Source organism: Barbus barbus, assembly GCF_936440315.1.
Source record: "Barbus barbus genome assembly, chromosome: 42".
Lineage (NCBI taxonomy): Eukaryota > Metazoa > Chordata > Actinopteri > Cypriniformes > Cyprinidae > Barbus > Barbus barbus.
The window spans coordinates 13,280,962-13,294,861 of record NC_136720.1 but is presented as its reverse complement, the minus strand read 5'-3'; the positions used below and the strand labels follow the sequence as shown (position 1 = coordinate 13,294,861).

Here is a 13,900-nt window from a genome sequence, read left to right as displayed (position 1 = left end):
TTACTCACCTTCATGTCATTCCAAACCCCCAAAAATGAATTATATAATTAAAAGGATTATATTTTGAAGAATGTTGGAAACCAAACAGTTTTTGTTTGTATTGGCAAAAACATCTCAGAATATCTTCTTTTATAGTCATAGAGGTTTATAACAGGAAGGTGAGAGAGTGGCAATTTTCATTTATGTGAACTACACATTTAAGTAAAACCGTAATAATAAAACTTGCCTGAAATGCTGAAAACTGAACAAAGAAACGGCACTAACTGAAATGGCACTAACATCATCTCATTAAAATACTTGCCAAAAAAGATTCTAAGAATCCAAAAGATCCGTTTCCTGTCTCTTTGTCAAAATCAAGCTTTCAGGTTTATCTTTCTAGAAAAATCAACTAGTCAAAATACTAAAACAACAAATAAAACGAAACCCATTTTTTAAAAGCTCTTCGGTTCGTCTTGTGCCTGCGAAGCACGTCTGAGATCTAAATACATCCGTAATCTTTATTGTTTTGTAATCATCTCTGATCTGATTAAAGCCGTCTTTAAGCTGCCAGGATAGAAAACACGCTGTGATCCAAATGCTCGCCGCAGCCCGGTATCCATAGATACAGACCCACAGCTCCGCATTCCAGCTCTCTGTTTACATGTGCATGACAAATTGTGACTCTCTGAAAAGCCTCCTTTAAAAATAATCACAAACGTCATTAAAGATTTGGAACATATTGATGTATCTATCAAAAATACAAGAACACAAAACTATTTTACAGCAAAAATATGCATGCAACTGCAGTGTTCTGTTATTTAAAGCCCTCCTTAATAAACTACATGTCTAATTTGCTAAATCACTGAAGCAAATTTTTTTCCAACATGCTGAATCATTGCCTTATTACAGACGGTCAGGGGTCAGGAAGAGGGAGGCTAATTGCAGCGAGATATTCACACTCCAATTTTAACTGCTTTTAGTTTAACATACAGCTTTCAGATACACACACACACTTAGCTAGACAAAGCACTCATTACACATCAACTCTCATTAACAGCCTTAATTAGCGTGAATAAGAACGGACAAGCACATTTCTGAGCGTTTGAAAACTGCAAAAATGTGTGTGCGCATTCGCAGCCCTGCAAAATGATGCCTCCATATTAATTTGTTAACATCTAGCAAATCAAAAGTGCGCATTTGAGAATTGCTTTGGATTGAGTGGACGCGTATGACATTAATAGATGAGGAAGAGAGATTCGGCGAGTGCGTGTGCTCATTACGGGAGTAGATCTATAGGGCTTTTGGCTGCAGTGCAGCACTGGTGTGTCAGAGCGAGTGGAGGGGAGGGGGGCCGGTGGACTTCTGTCTCTAGCTCCCCCTGGTGTCCACTAAACACACTGCTCTGAGATCTGAGCGTGAAAGATGCATGAAGGGAGGAGATCGGCACTTTTAAGAGATGGAGGGGAGAGAAAACCTTCACATCAGCACTTTGCAAACAGTGTAACAGACAGCCGGCACCCTGTGGATTCAGTAATGGCCTTAGTGACAGGGATATCCAAGGACAGACATGCATTAACTCGTACCTCGCCTTCAAGCCTCGGGGGCCTGATGCTGGATAGGTGGATGGTCTTATACTCCCCAGAGTTCAGCTTCACCACGATGGCATCTGCATTCACGACTTGCATCACCTGTACAGAAGAGGGCAAAAAGAAAATTCAGTAATGCAGAGAAAGACAGAAAGGTCAACTAGTTAGCAATGAATTCTGGCATAACGTCCTTGCAGCAGGTTTGACATTATGATATTTGGTCATTGGACAATCAAGTACCAATGACATTTGATACTATTGATGTCCAAACTCCACAAATTAATCCATGTTTGAATATTTCATTGTCCAAAACTAATACTTTTTGTTCAAACATGACAGACATGGTGAACTGTTGTTTTAAAGGAGACCTATTATATCCCTTTTTACCATATATAATATATGTCTCAGGTGTCCCCAGAATGTGTCTGAAGTTTCAGCTCAAAATACCCCACAGATAATTTATTATACCATTTTGAAAATGCCTATTTGAGTGGAAGCAGAAACACACTGTTTTTGTGCATGTCTCTTTAAATGCAAATGAGCTGTTGTTTCCCGCTCCCCTATCCAGAATAGGGCTGTGCCATTACAGATTTTACCTCAGATACTCTGCTTAAAAACATCCGTTTGGTTATGATTATCATGTCTATCGTGCTGAAATCATGCGTTTTAAACCATGTTACTTTAAACTTCGTTTATACAGTTTTCTGAGCGCACACATCCGAAGCACACTCACAGAAAGTGGCTGTCACACGGCATGTGAGTACTAAACTAAGTTCTCGTTCATGTCGTTGCACTTAAACTGTCAAATATACACAAGTTTGTTAAAAACACACAGGAGTTACAAAAACAGTCAGTTACGTCTGTGAAGATAAACAACTGGGAAAGAAATCAGATGTTTATATTAGATCTATGTGGCAGCTGCATAAAACACAGTAAATAAAGCAATAAATCCACTGCTCTCGTCTCCTCTGAGGCTGAGATTCTAAATAGTGTTCTGTGTTCATCAGTGCAGCCAAATAAAGAACAGTTAGCATGCTTTGCTCAAATATTTGCTATGGCGTTAGAACTGGTAACGTCGTCGCTTGCGAAAACACAATGGCAGCGCTGTAGGTGGAAACTTTGCAGATTAAGGGTATGGTAATATTATAATAAGATCCCTTTTCTACATCACTTTGGGGAGGGGGGGGGGGGGGGTTATAGCACTTAAATATGGAAAAAGACAGATTTTCATATGTCATGTCACCTTTAAGGACAAAAAAGAAGCTTGTTCGACAAGAACTTGAAGAGCAAATTGCGTAGCTTGTCAATGAACTTGGCTCTGTGTATTAAATGCCGCTCCATTTGAAAACAGGTGATGGAGATTTATTACTAATCACAGAAACGGCTTTACTGATGAGATGCGCATGACAATCTCATACAATATATCGTGGGCAATTAACGGGCAATTACTGCCCATTAAATAAATTGTTGCGTTTACTCAATCTGTGGTGTAGCAGTTAAAAACACAGTAACATACCTTGGCATTAATATAACGAAGAATAAAAACAGATGTGCGACAAATTTTAATTCAATCATAGCAAAAACAGAAAAAATTGAATGGCTGGCTTCAAAGAGATTTATCTCTTAAAAAGGAAGAATTTTGCTCACTACAGCTGTGGGGCTATCGCGTCTCACGTAGATAAGCCAACATGTAAACTGACTGATAGAACTTTAACAGACTTTGTCTGGAAAAACAAATACATTATATGAAAAAGTCTGTTATACTAAATTCCTATAACAAAGGTGGCCTAAATGTTATTGATTTCAATTCTTTAAATTATGTCTTTAAAATAAATTGGCTTAAGTATTTGAAAAATCAACATTCAATCTGGTATGTTTTTCCACAACAAGCATTTTCATTTGTTGGAGGAATTTCATTTCTGTTGATGTGCAATTATAAGATATAAAGAATACCTGTTAAGCTTTCAAATTTCCATCAACAGGTACTCTTGGCCTGGGCATTAATTTATAAACAATTTTACCCCCTCATACATTTTTTCTTTGGAATAATCAAAATATTTTATATAAAAATAGATCTTTGTTTTTTAATCAGTGGTTTAATAATGGTTTGCTTTTAGTAAGTCAGTTATTTAACAGCAGAGATTTGTTAATGACTTGTATAGAATTTATTTCAGAATATAACGTACCAGTTTGTCCAAAGGAATTCGCCATTGTTATGGGAGCAATAACATCAGGAATTTGTATGCTCCTCAAAAATAGCAATCACTCCCCACTTAAAAAAAGCTTATTTTCCTGAACCAATAGATACCACTATAGGTAAAATGTGTTTTTCTAATAAAAAAAAGATAGAAATTATAAAATTAGATCTCTTTTTATTGAAGTAGTTACTACTTTGTCGCCTGCAATTTCTTACTGGACTAGTTATTTTAGAAACTTGAATTGGACAAAAACATGGTCTTTCCAAAAGAAATACTTCCTCACTAATAAAGTAAAAGTAGTATCTTACAAATTAATTAATTTACCCTGTTAAACATTTTATGGAGAAGTATAAGGCTAACATTGATACTAAATGTTCATTTTGTCAATTTCATACCGAAACGGTTTTTCATTTATTCTGGACTTGTATACTGAACAACTCTGGAAAAATATTGGTTCATTTATTAATGAGAATATCCAGCAAGATGTATCCATTACTTTCAAAGGAATTATGTTAGGACATTATGAGTCTGACTACTAAAAGCAATGCTTGTTTTATTATAAATTTATTTTTTTCTTTGTAAATTTTATATTTCACAAATGTAAATTTACCAACAACAAACCACATTTGTTTTTTTTGAAAGATTTAAAAAATTATCTAAATACGATTTCATTGTCGGAAAATAAGCAAGAAGAGCCATTTCATTCTGCAGTGACTTTAAATATCGTCTTTTTTTACGACATTTAAATGTCTTACCTTCAAGTTCTTATGTTTTTGTCTTTTTTTCTCTCTTTTTTTCCCCTACTTTTTCTCTTGTAATCTTCAGTACTTGATTTCATTTGACAATCTATATTCATGATACGTTGTGTATTGTGTAAACTCATTATTTGAATGTCAACTCTGTGTTTTTGTATTGCATTAATAAAAAAAAAATTTATAAAAAAAAAAAATTTAAAACTGGATTGACAGACACTTCATGACGGCCCAACAATTAGCTTGCGTCTGCCTTAACAGTAACTGTTTCAAAGTTAATAATGAAAAAAGGCTTCAGGATGGTTGCCTTTTAAATTCAGCCCACATGTATAGTAATCAAAACACTGCGTTTGCAACATTTACTACATTCAACAAATGGTAAGAATTATTCACACTCAAACTGCATGCAGTGATCAATGTTGCCATTTTAACTTTTTTATATAAAGACTATGATGCATTCAGCCAGTTTTTTCATTGAATATTTGTCAGTCACCCCAATATTCAAGAGTGATGTCGAGGGAGTGCACGAGTAGGTGTTAGAAAGAGAACGAGGTGGCGACCAAGTCACCGCTCCACCAGGAGGACAGAAGAGACTCACTTGTTGCCAGAGAAACGTTACAGTACCCCGCCACGAGCCACGCTACAAAAGCAAACAGCTGCAAACAAAACACTTCTCCCACACTCTGTTCTCAAAAGAACAACCCTCCTCTCTCTGATTCTCTCATCCTACCACCATTACCTCACCATTTCACTCATATAAGACAATGAAAGCGAGCCGACGGGGAACACAAAGGATCTGAGAGAAAGAGAGGGCGGGAACGGTCCATCATTTTGTTTAGACAAAAAGCAACAGGAAAAGGATTAAATTGAGCATTTAGAAGTGTGCCAAAGCATTTGTTTAGTAACAGACCTACTAAAAAAGACATTATTGAAGGGGCCATGTCCATGTAGGCTATTTATTTAAAGACAGAAACCACCTTTTTTTTTTTCTTTTTTTGGGGAAAATACAACTGCTTGTCCATCCAAAAGTTGCCTCCATGATTTTGCGGTGTTGTGAGTGGTTGAAAAGGCTTTGCAATTCAGTCTTGAGCATATGTATGTAGTTACTAGTTACAATTCATATCACAATTTTGGCCAAATGCACAACTAAATAGCTAACTAAAAGAAATGTTTTCTATATATAAGAATATATATTCCTGATGATAGCTTGCATCTACGGGAACCATCTATGGAATTTTTCATTGACTTAGAAAAGTACAGAAAGAAAAGACAAGCAATGTTAAGAGACTCCTGAGGTTAAAACTGGCATGTGCCACCTTAGACATGCAGGTTTTGTGACAGAATCACATTACATTAGATCTAAGACGACTCGCCAGACCATGCGTTACATGTGCGGGCTGCATCCCTTGCGTACAGGGACCATCCGCACAAGAAAACAAATGTCACAAAAGCTCTGACGTTTAGAACCATGTCTGAGTATATCATATCCATGTCGTCTTATATGATCATCAACTCCAAGTTATTTAATAGAGGAGCTAGTGATTTGGAAGATGACTGGCGTTTGTGCGGGTCTGGGTAATGGATCAGATATAATCAGACCTGAACAGGCAGAGGAATGCCTCAAAAATACATGCATTATCTGATCTGAGCAAATGAAGACAAAATTACAGTCTTCAGAGGGACATGAGCAGGAAAGGAGGATGATATGAGCTGAATTACATCACAGACTGACAAACTGTCTGGCTTTGAACTAAATCTTCAGAGTGGAAATTAAACGGATCACTTGCAAAAACATTTGGCTGAATGCTCGGCAGTGATACGGCAGAGAATGTCATGGTTTATGTAGGTGTGTTGTGCGCTTGTGTTCCTAAACGCCCCCAGTCCCAAATCTACAAGGTCACCTGAGCAAATCGGTGGTTTTATTTTTCTGTGTGGTAGTAACATTTTGCAGTTTCATTAGCAGTCACACATGCAAGGCACTTCACCGCAAGCTGCCAACAGGGATATACAGCCTGGATCCATGACTCACTCTGGTACTGCAGCCCACTGAACATGACAGGGAACCACTGCCACCTACAGACCGTGACTAGAGCTACATCAAAAGGACACTAAGAAGTCAGAAAACATTCAAATATTTAGTACAATTTTCTTGATATCTTCAGTGTCTTTTCCTATAATTCCTCATATTGTCATATTTGACATTAAGATTAAAACATTAAACAAGTGGCAATACCATGCATGGTAATTAGTATGAAACTTCTGATACATACCATAGTACTGAATGATTTTCATATTTACACTACCGTTCAAACATTTGGGGTCAGTAAGATTTTGTCTTTGAAAGAAATGTGTCATGCTTATCAAGCCAGAAAGAAAAAGTAATATTGTGAAATGTTATTACAATTAAACTTAGTTAAAATATTTTAAATGCTGTTTTTCCTCTGATTGCAAAGCTGAATTTTCAGCAGCCATTTCATCACATGATTTTGTGTCATATGATTCTTCAGAAATCATTCTAATATTCTAATGTTATTATAAAAAACAATTATGCTGCTCAGTGTAACTCTTGGAAACTGACATATTCTTATTAGGATACTTTGATGTATAGAAAGTACAAAAGAACAGCATTGTTTTTAACTATAAATCTTGTGCAACATAATGCATGTCTTTACTCACACTTCAATTTATTGCATCCTTGCTAAATAAAAGTATTGCCTAAAAATATATCATCCTGAGAAAAAAAAGGTTTTGAACGGTAGTGTATATACCATGCTATTTAAATTGGAACCCTAAATCTTTATGTGAAATCAAAATTTCTGTAAATAGATGTACTTGCTATTTATGGTTTCCAAATCATCTTTAAATAAAAAAAAAAAAAAAAAAGAAATCACTTTGCACACAGGAAATGCAAACCAATAAAAACCGCTAGACCCGTTTGCCAGGACACAGAAACAGCTTACAAATACTTGCCATTCTGCCTTTGTCAGTAGCTTTTTCTGTTGAGTCTCTCTCACTCTCTCACACACACACACTTAAACACACACACAATTTCAAAGTATATCTTCTTTCTCTCCCAGCTCAGAGAGATCTGAGGCAAGCTAAAGCTCATATAAATGTTTTATTCTTCACTTCTGATATTTTCTGACTCAGGCAAAAACACACTTTTGTGTCTGCGGATTTTGAAACTAATTCTGTAAGCAGATTCAGTGCAACACCTTTACATAACCAAAGGCCAAGCATGAATATTTTAAAGGTCTTGAAGTTCAGTGAAACAACCTTACTTTAAGGAGAATGAAGAAACTTTCTGCAAAAGCACAGTTGCTAACTTAGGAGTGTCAACATATCAATTAAGACCAGGCGGCAGTGGTTTAAACAAAGTTAACAAACCTTACTGATGTGGTAATATCAGCACATCCACTGCAAAAAAGTAACCCAGCACATTCTTCTTAAATCTTAAAGTCAATGTGAAATAGCATTCATAGACCATAATGTAATGTATTTCTAACTGAAACATAAAAAAAAAAATAAAAAAAAGATTTTATCCATGGTTATCAATATGTTAGAAAAGATTTTTCTGTTATTTAAAATAATGCATACATAGCTTACCATTATTTGTTGCTACCTGCTTGACATAGTTGTCACTTGAAAAGCAAAGTCATTTCAGAAGCAGAGTAAATTGTTCAATTTTGCAGAGTGAAGGGTTTTTTTTTTTTTTTTTTTTCTATTAAATAACATGTAAATATGTGTGTACATTAATCAGAAACACCACCATTCAAATGCTTGGTATCAGCAAGAATTTAAGTCATTTCAGGAAGAGGTTTTCTTTTTAAATGAACACTTATTCAGCTAGGATGCATTAAATTGTTCAAAAAGCAATAGTAAAGGTATTAACACTTTCAAAAAAAAAAATTCTAATAAATGCTGTTCTTTTTAACTATTCAAAGAATCATGAAATCGTCACCGTTTCCACAAAAATTAAGCAGTATAACTATTTTTAATACTGATAAATGTAACAAATGTTTACTGATCTCTAAATCAGCATATTAGAATGATTTCAGAGTAATAGCTGATAAAAATTCATCTTTGCCGTCATGTTTATTTTATATTATTAAATTTAAAGTAGCTATTTAAAATTTGATAATATTATGCAATACTACTGTTTTTACTTTATGTTTTATCAAAGTCTTGGTGAGCATATGAGATTTCTTTCAAGAATACTTAAAAAAATATATATTTATCTTACCGACCCCAAACTTTTGAATGATAGCATATTAAAAAAGAAAAGCAGGTCAATTTTTATTTCATGTTCAATCTTGCATCTCAGATTTAAAAGGTTACTCCACCCCAATATGAAAATTGTCATTAATCCCTTACCACCATGTCATTGCAAACCTGTAAAAGCTTTGTTTGTCTTCGGAACACAATTTAAGATATTTTTGATGCATTTTAACAGCTTTCTGACCCTCCCATAGACAGCAATGTAATTAACACGATCAAAGTCCAGAAATGTAGCAAGGAGATGGATAAAACAATTCATGTGACATCACGGGTTCAACCGTAATTTTACGAAGCTTCGGGAATACTTTTTGATCGGAAAGAAGAAAAAAAAAAAAACACTTTCTTCAACTATTTGTCGTCTCCTCGTCACCGTAGAGGCATTTTGGAGAGCATCCACTGCACGCAAAGAGCATATGATTAGGGGTGCAAACTCGTCAGGAGTGGAAAAAGGTGACAAACTAAAGTGTCCCCCAAGGGCGCACACACAATGGCAAGTCAAATTGCTTTTTAGGGAGAAAATGTTACACACTGCAAAAAATGCTTTTCTTACATTTGTTGTATTGTTTCCAGTCCAAATATCTAATAATTCTTAAATCAAATATTTATTTATTTTTTCAGAAAAAAAATAAGTCAAGTCAAAATAATCTTGTTTTCAGTTTGAAATAAGATTATTTTGCTTACCCCATTTGCAAATTATTTTGAATGTTCAAGGAAAAACTCACTTAATTTTGACTTTTTTCTGAAAACAAGAATTTTTACTTGTCTAGAAAATGCTTCTTGATTTAAGAATTTTTAGATATATTTGGACTAGAAACAAGACAAAAACTCCAAGTACGGTCTACAATCAACAAGGATTGTTGTTAAGATGTTACATGAACGTAGTCAGGGGAAATAAACCACTGTTAATCTTCATTTCAGCACTTGAATTTTTGAAGCAGCTGACGGGCTAAACGTGAGGGGTTTCTCCGTCTTGAAACAGGCTGTTACCTAGCAATGGCTTAGCGCTGCCCGACTTGAGCTGAGTGATACTAATATTACTATACATTAAACGGTATGCTTTACTGGTAGGTCGAACAGTTCTCAAATCGACTTTATGTCAGAGTAATAGCTGACTGATATGTGAGACAAATGTTAAGGTCGAGACTGAGGAGCATTTTTGCAAAGGGTAGCGAACTAATGTAGAGATAACCAAACTTACAATCTTCATAGCTATCGCAACAGCAGCCTCACGCAAAACAAAACAAAAAAAAACAGCAGCCTCACGCAAAACAAAACAAAAAACAGCAGCTTCACGCGGTAATCACAATTTAAACTGGAACACCATAATTTACAGCCGATACAAATGCATTCCGTCCGAAATATGGACAGTTGCCTGCAGCGTCTAAAAGTTAGGCTTCAGGAGTGAGATTGGTTGGATGATGGAAAGAACATTTAGGTAAGCCAATCAGACGCAGAGTAGGGCGGGTCCATTCCTTTGCCAACAGAGGAAAAAAAACGAGATGGTCCTCACTACAGAACACAAGATCCAGGGGGCGTGGTTAGATCTAGATCCAACTCCTCCCACCTTCCATATACCTGAACCTACCCGTCTCCACCCCCTGATCCCTAAACCCACCCATCCCCACCCCCTAGACGTGGATCCAACCTCGCCCCCTGGATCTTTGTTCTGCAGTGAGGGGCTACTGAAGAAAGGAGGGAAAACATAAAAATCGCTACAGGTGATGTGACACAGATGACTTGCAGATACGACAACGACTACGTTAGTGGTTTAGTTAATTAGTTTAAATTTTAATAGTAGCCTAGTAGTAGCTTTATGCTGAACAATATTAATATATTTCTGCCGCAGTGTCTTCCAAGTTAAACCGAACTTTTATTTTGACGGGTTGCCGTGAATACCTTTACAGTTCTGAGTGTATGAGATATGACGCTAGTTTTACTCAAATCAAATGGTAAAATGCTCATGGAGTGACTCTCAGAGCAGTTCTGGAGATGTTGTTCATGTGTTTATGTCCTCATTTAGACGGCAGACGCTGAAATCACCACGAGCGTCACGCGCGCTTCAGTCTGTGTGCAGTAAACGAAACCACGATGTAGAGAGCAGACTGCTCCGTACGCTTTCGAACTGCTCTCGCAGAGGTCAAACACTGATCAATCAGCGCCGCGTCACTTCTAATCAAACACACCTAGTGCTGCAGGCTTATTGCCTCACTTACGTTGATGAGATTAACCCCTTAGGTATCGAAATTTGGTACCGAACGACAAGACGTTTTTTCGATACTCGATGATAGAGGCAATTCGGTCGGTACCAAAAAAGTATCGAACTCGATACCCAGCCCTAATATTCTGTGTCAGCCACGCAACACGGATGCGTTTTCTACGTCGCTTACGCATGGATTTGAATGAAAACAGCGTACCCGTGTGGTGTGGCTGACACAGAACATCATACGCCGTTTACTTGCAGTGGATAATCTCCAAAATACCCATCTCCTTACTACGTTTCTGGATGTTGATCATGTTAATTACATTGCTGTCTATGGGAGGGTCAGAGAGCTGTCAGAATGCATCAAAAATATCTTAATTTGTGTTCCGAAGACGAACAAAGATTTTATGGGTTTGGATTGGAACGACATCGGGGTAAGTGATTAATGACAAAATTTTCATTTTGGGGTGAAGTAACCCATTAACTGTTTTTTAACATGCGAGAAAAGCAAATAAACCTTAAAAGGTATCTTTGTCTTATTCTTTCCTCGCGCATTCTAGGCCAGGGACGCAAAAGCAGATATTCAGCAAGGAGAACGCTGAAGGCTGCAGCTGAACAGAAGCGCTGAGGCGGCCCAAGGCTGACTTTACAGAGCATTAAAAATGAAATGAAACACCTGAGACCTGAAAGACTTGCCTCGCTGACAGACACAATAGTGAACAAGGCGTCAGGGAGACGAGTACGTCAACCGCAGTCAGCACTTTAAGAGACTGCAGTGCTCAAATATTCTTCAGAAGCCTCCGTTATAAAGGAGTTTGAAGAGAAGACAGAGTGGAAACGGTCATTTGTTATCATGTTGGGTGAAATGTCACGCTTTGCTGGTCTGGAAGCGTCGACCTAAATTCTGCAGACTTCTCATGTTATTTTTAGATGTTTTAAGTGAAAAAAGCCTAATGTCTAAAGATCAAAGGTTTGGCTCGAGGGCTCGAGAGCTGAGTTTAGATCAACAGGTTTCAGTGACCTTCACTGAGAAACATCAGAAGCACTTTTGAAGAGTTCAGAACTGCAACACCATCTATATAAGAAATTAGTGGGGTGACGGTTCAGATTTCTGACGGCTCATTTTGTGGGTCAATAGCAAGAACACAAAGAATAAATAAAATGTAGGTTAAAACGTATCAAGATCTTACATTGTTCTTCCTTGCATTCATGTCGGTTTCATTTGGATTTGAAACACATAAATCCTTTCAAATTCGTGTCTCAAAAATGTCATGTGGTGAAGCCATTAAGTAAAATGTAATATTTTTTTATTTTCTTAAAACTTGTACAATAATATGTACTATAAATGTACATAATTTTATTATTTCCAAAAAAAAGTAATAAATTAAGAAATAAAATGAATTAAATATGAATTAACTCAACACATTTTACAACCAGAACTAACCTTATGTAAAAAAATAAATAAATAAAAAATAAAAAGTCAAACTATCTAAAATTTTAGGATGACAGTCATGAGGGTCCTCAGGGGTCCTCTCTATGATATAATTTCAAATTTTATGAGAATTTTTGTTGTTGCTTGCTACACTACTTATAATATTTTGACGCTGTAAACAGAAGTAACAACCAATAATTTCATCCATATGACGTACATTTCACTGTAACAGATCAGCAAAAATAAAAAGTAGGGCTTTTAATGAGGCTTTTTGTTTTCTTTTTGCTGTTCATTATTTTGATTTATTTTAGAATGAATGAATAAATCATTCTAAAAGCGCATTCAAAAGTAAATAAGCCAGCATCATGTCACTGACCCTTGTATCATGATTCGGCGTTTTTCACTATTAAGGCTGCAAGGACTGAAACAGAAAAAGTAAGTGAGAACAAAAACTCACCTTTGCAACAAACTGTCTGTCCTTCTGGTCCAGATTGGCTGTGGGAGCAACATAGTCCTTCCAGATTCTCACTTTACGCTCTTTTGCTGATCTGCAGGGTTTTGGAGAGAGCGATATAAGGCATTTCACCAAAATGAAGCACTGCATAAAGTACAGTCGCATATGCACTTAATTGGATTAAATACACAACCTCATGTGCTCCTATCATATTTCATTGTGATTGTGTCTAATGCTTCAGTAAGCCAGCAGGTGGGCATCAGGGCAGGTGTTCTTGAACGGCTGTGTGATAAGTTGCCACATTTGCTAAACTATTCTGCTGAAACTTGAAGTAAGAGCAACCCGAGACAGTCTAAACCATTTAACAAGCTGCTCAGTCTGATCCAACAGCCGAAATGTCAGGTGTATTTGAAAAGTATAGTGAACTAGGGCTGACAATTGGCCGACTGACAAGCACTGACCGTTCTGCTGCTCTGAGTTTCTCTGCACCCTGGGTGTACACAGCCATCGACCAGTCCACACAACGTGCAAAGCCTTCTTTCAACAGCAACTCTGTGATGTTCCCGTTCTGTAAAGACCACATACACACACAAACACAAACACATAAGGATATCATGTTAGCAAAGAAATGTACCAGAAACTGGGAAAGAGGACAGGGGGAACCTACAGACTGACAGTGAGAAGCCTTGCTGGCATAATAAACAGAAAGAGACCACTAAGGTTATTGTGAATAATATTCTTCATGAGCAAAACATCCTCACACATTGTGTGACATGGATTATATCTGACACTCTGATTAACAAGAACTATGACATGAGAAGACTTTATACCTGCGGTTTCAAAGTGAATGAATTAAATTTATCAATGATTCTTGGCACTGAAGGGCCTGTACAATAAATGTGCATAATATATTAAAGTCTGGACCTGTAGATCTTCCCACATTGCCACAGCATGTATTACTGATTACAGCCTTGGTGTTTGCATTATACGCACTAGGGATATCAAAAGTACCAGTATTTCA

At 36.7% G+C, this 13,900-nt stretch overlaps 1 protein-coding gene across 1 annotated transcript in view; it reads right to left on the bottom strand.

Moving 5' to 3' along the window:
• LOC306861428 (staphylococcal nuclease domain-containing protein 1-like) overlaps positions 1–13,900 on the bottom strand; it is a 195,763-nt gene that overhangs the window by 168,457 nt on the left and 13,406 nt on the right. Inside the window, exons 8-10 of the mRNA XM_079403676.1 lie at positions 13,341–13,447; positions 12,883–12,973; positions 1,563–1,667 (exon numbers count right to left, since the gene is read on the bottom strand). Coding sequence (XP_079259802.1) covers positions 1,563–1,667; positions 12,883–12,973; positions 13,341–13,447 — 303 coding nt within the window. The remainder of the gene's footprint in view (positions 1–1,562; positions 1,668–12,882; positions 12,974–13,340; positions 13,448–13,900) is intronic.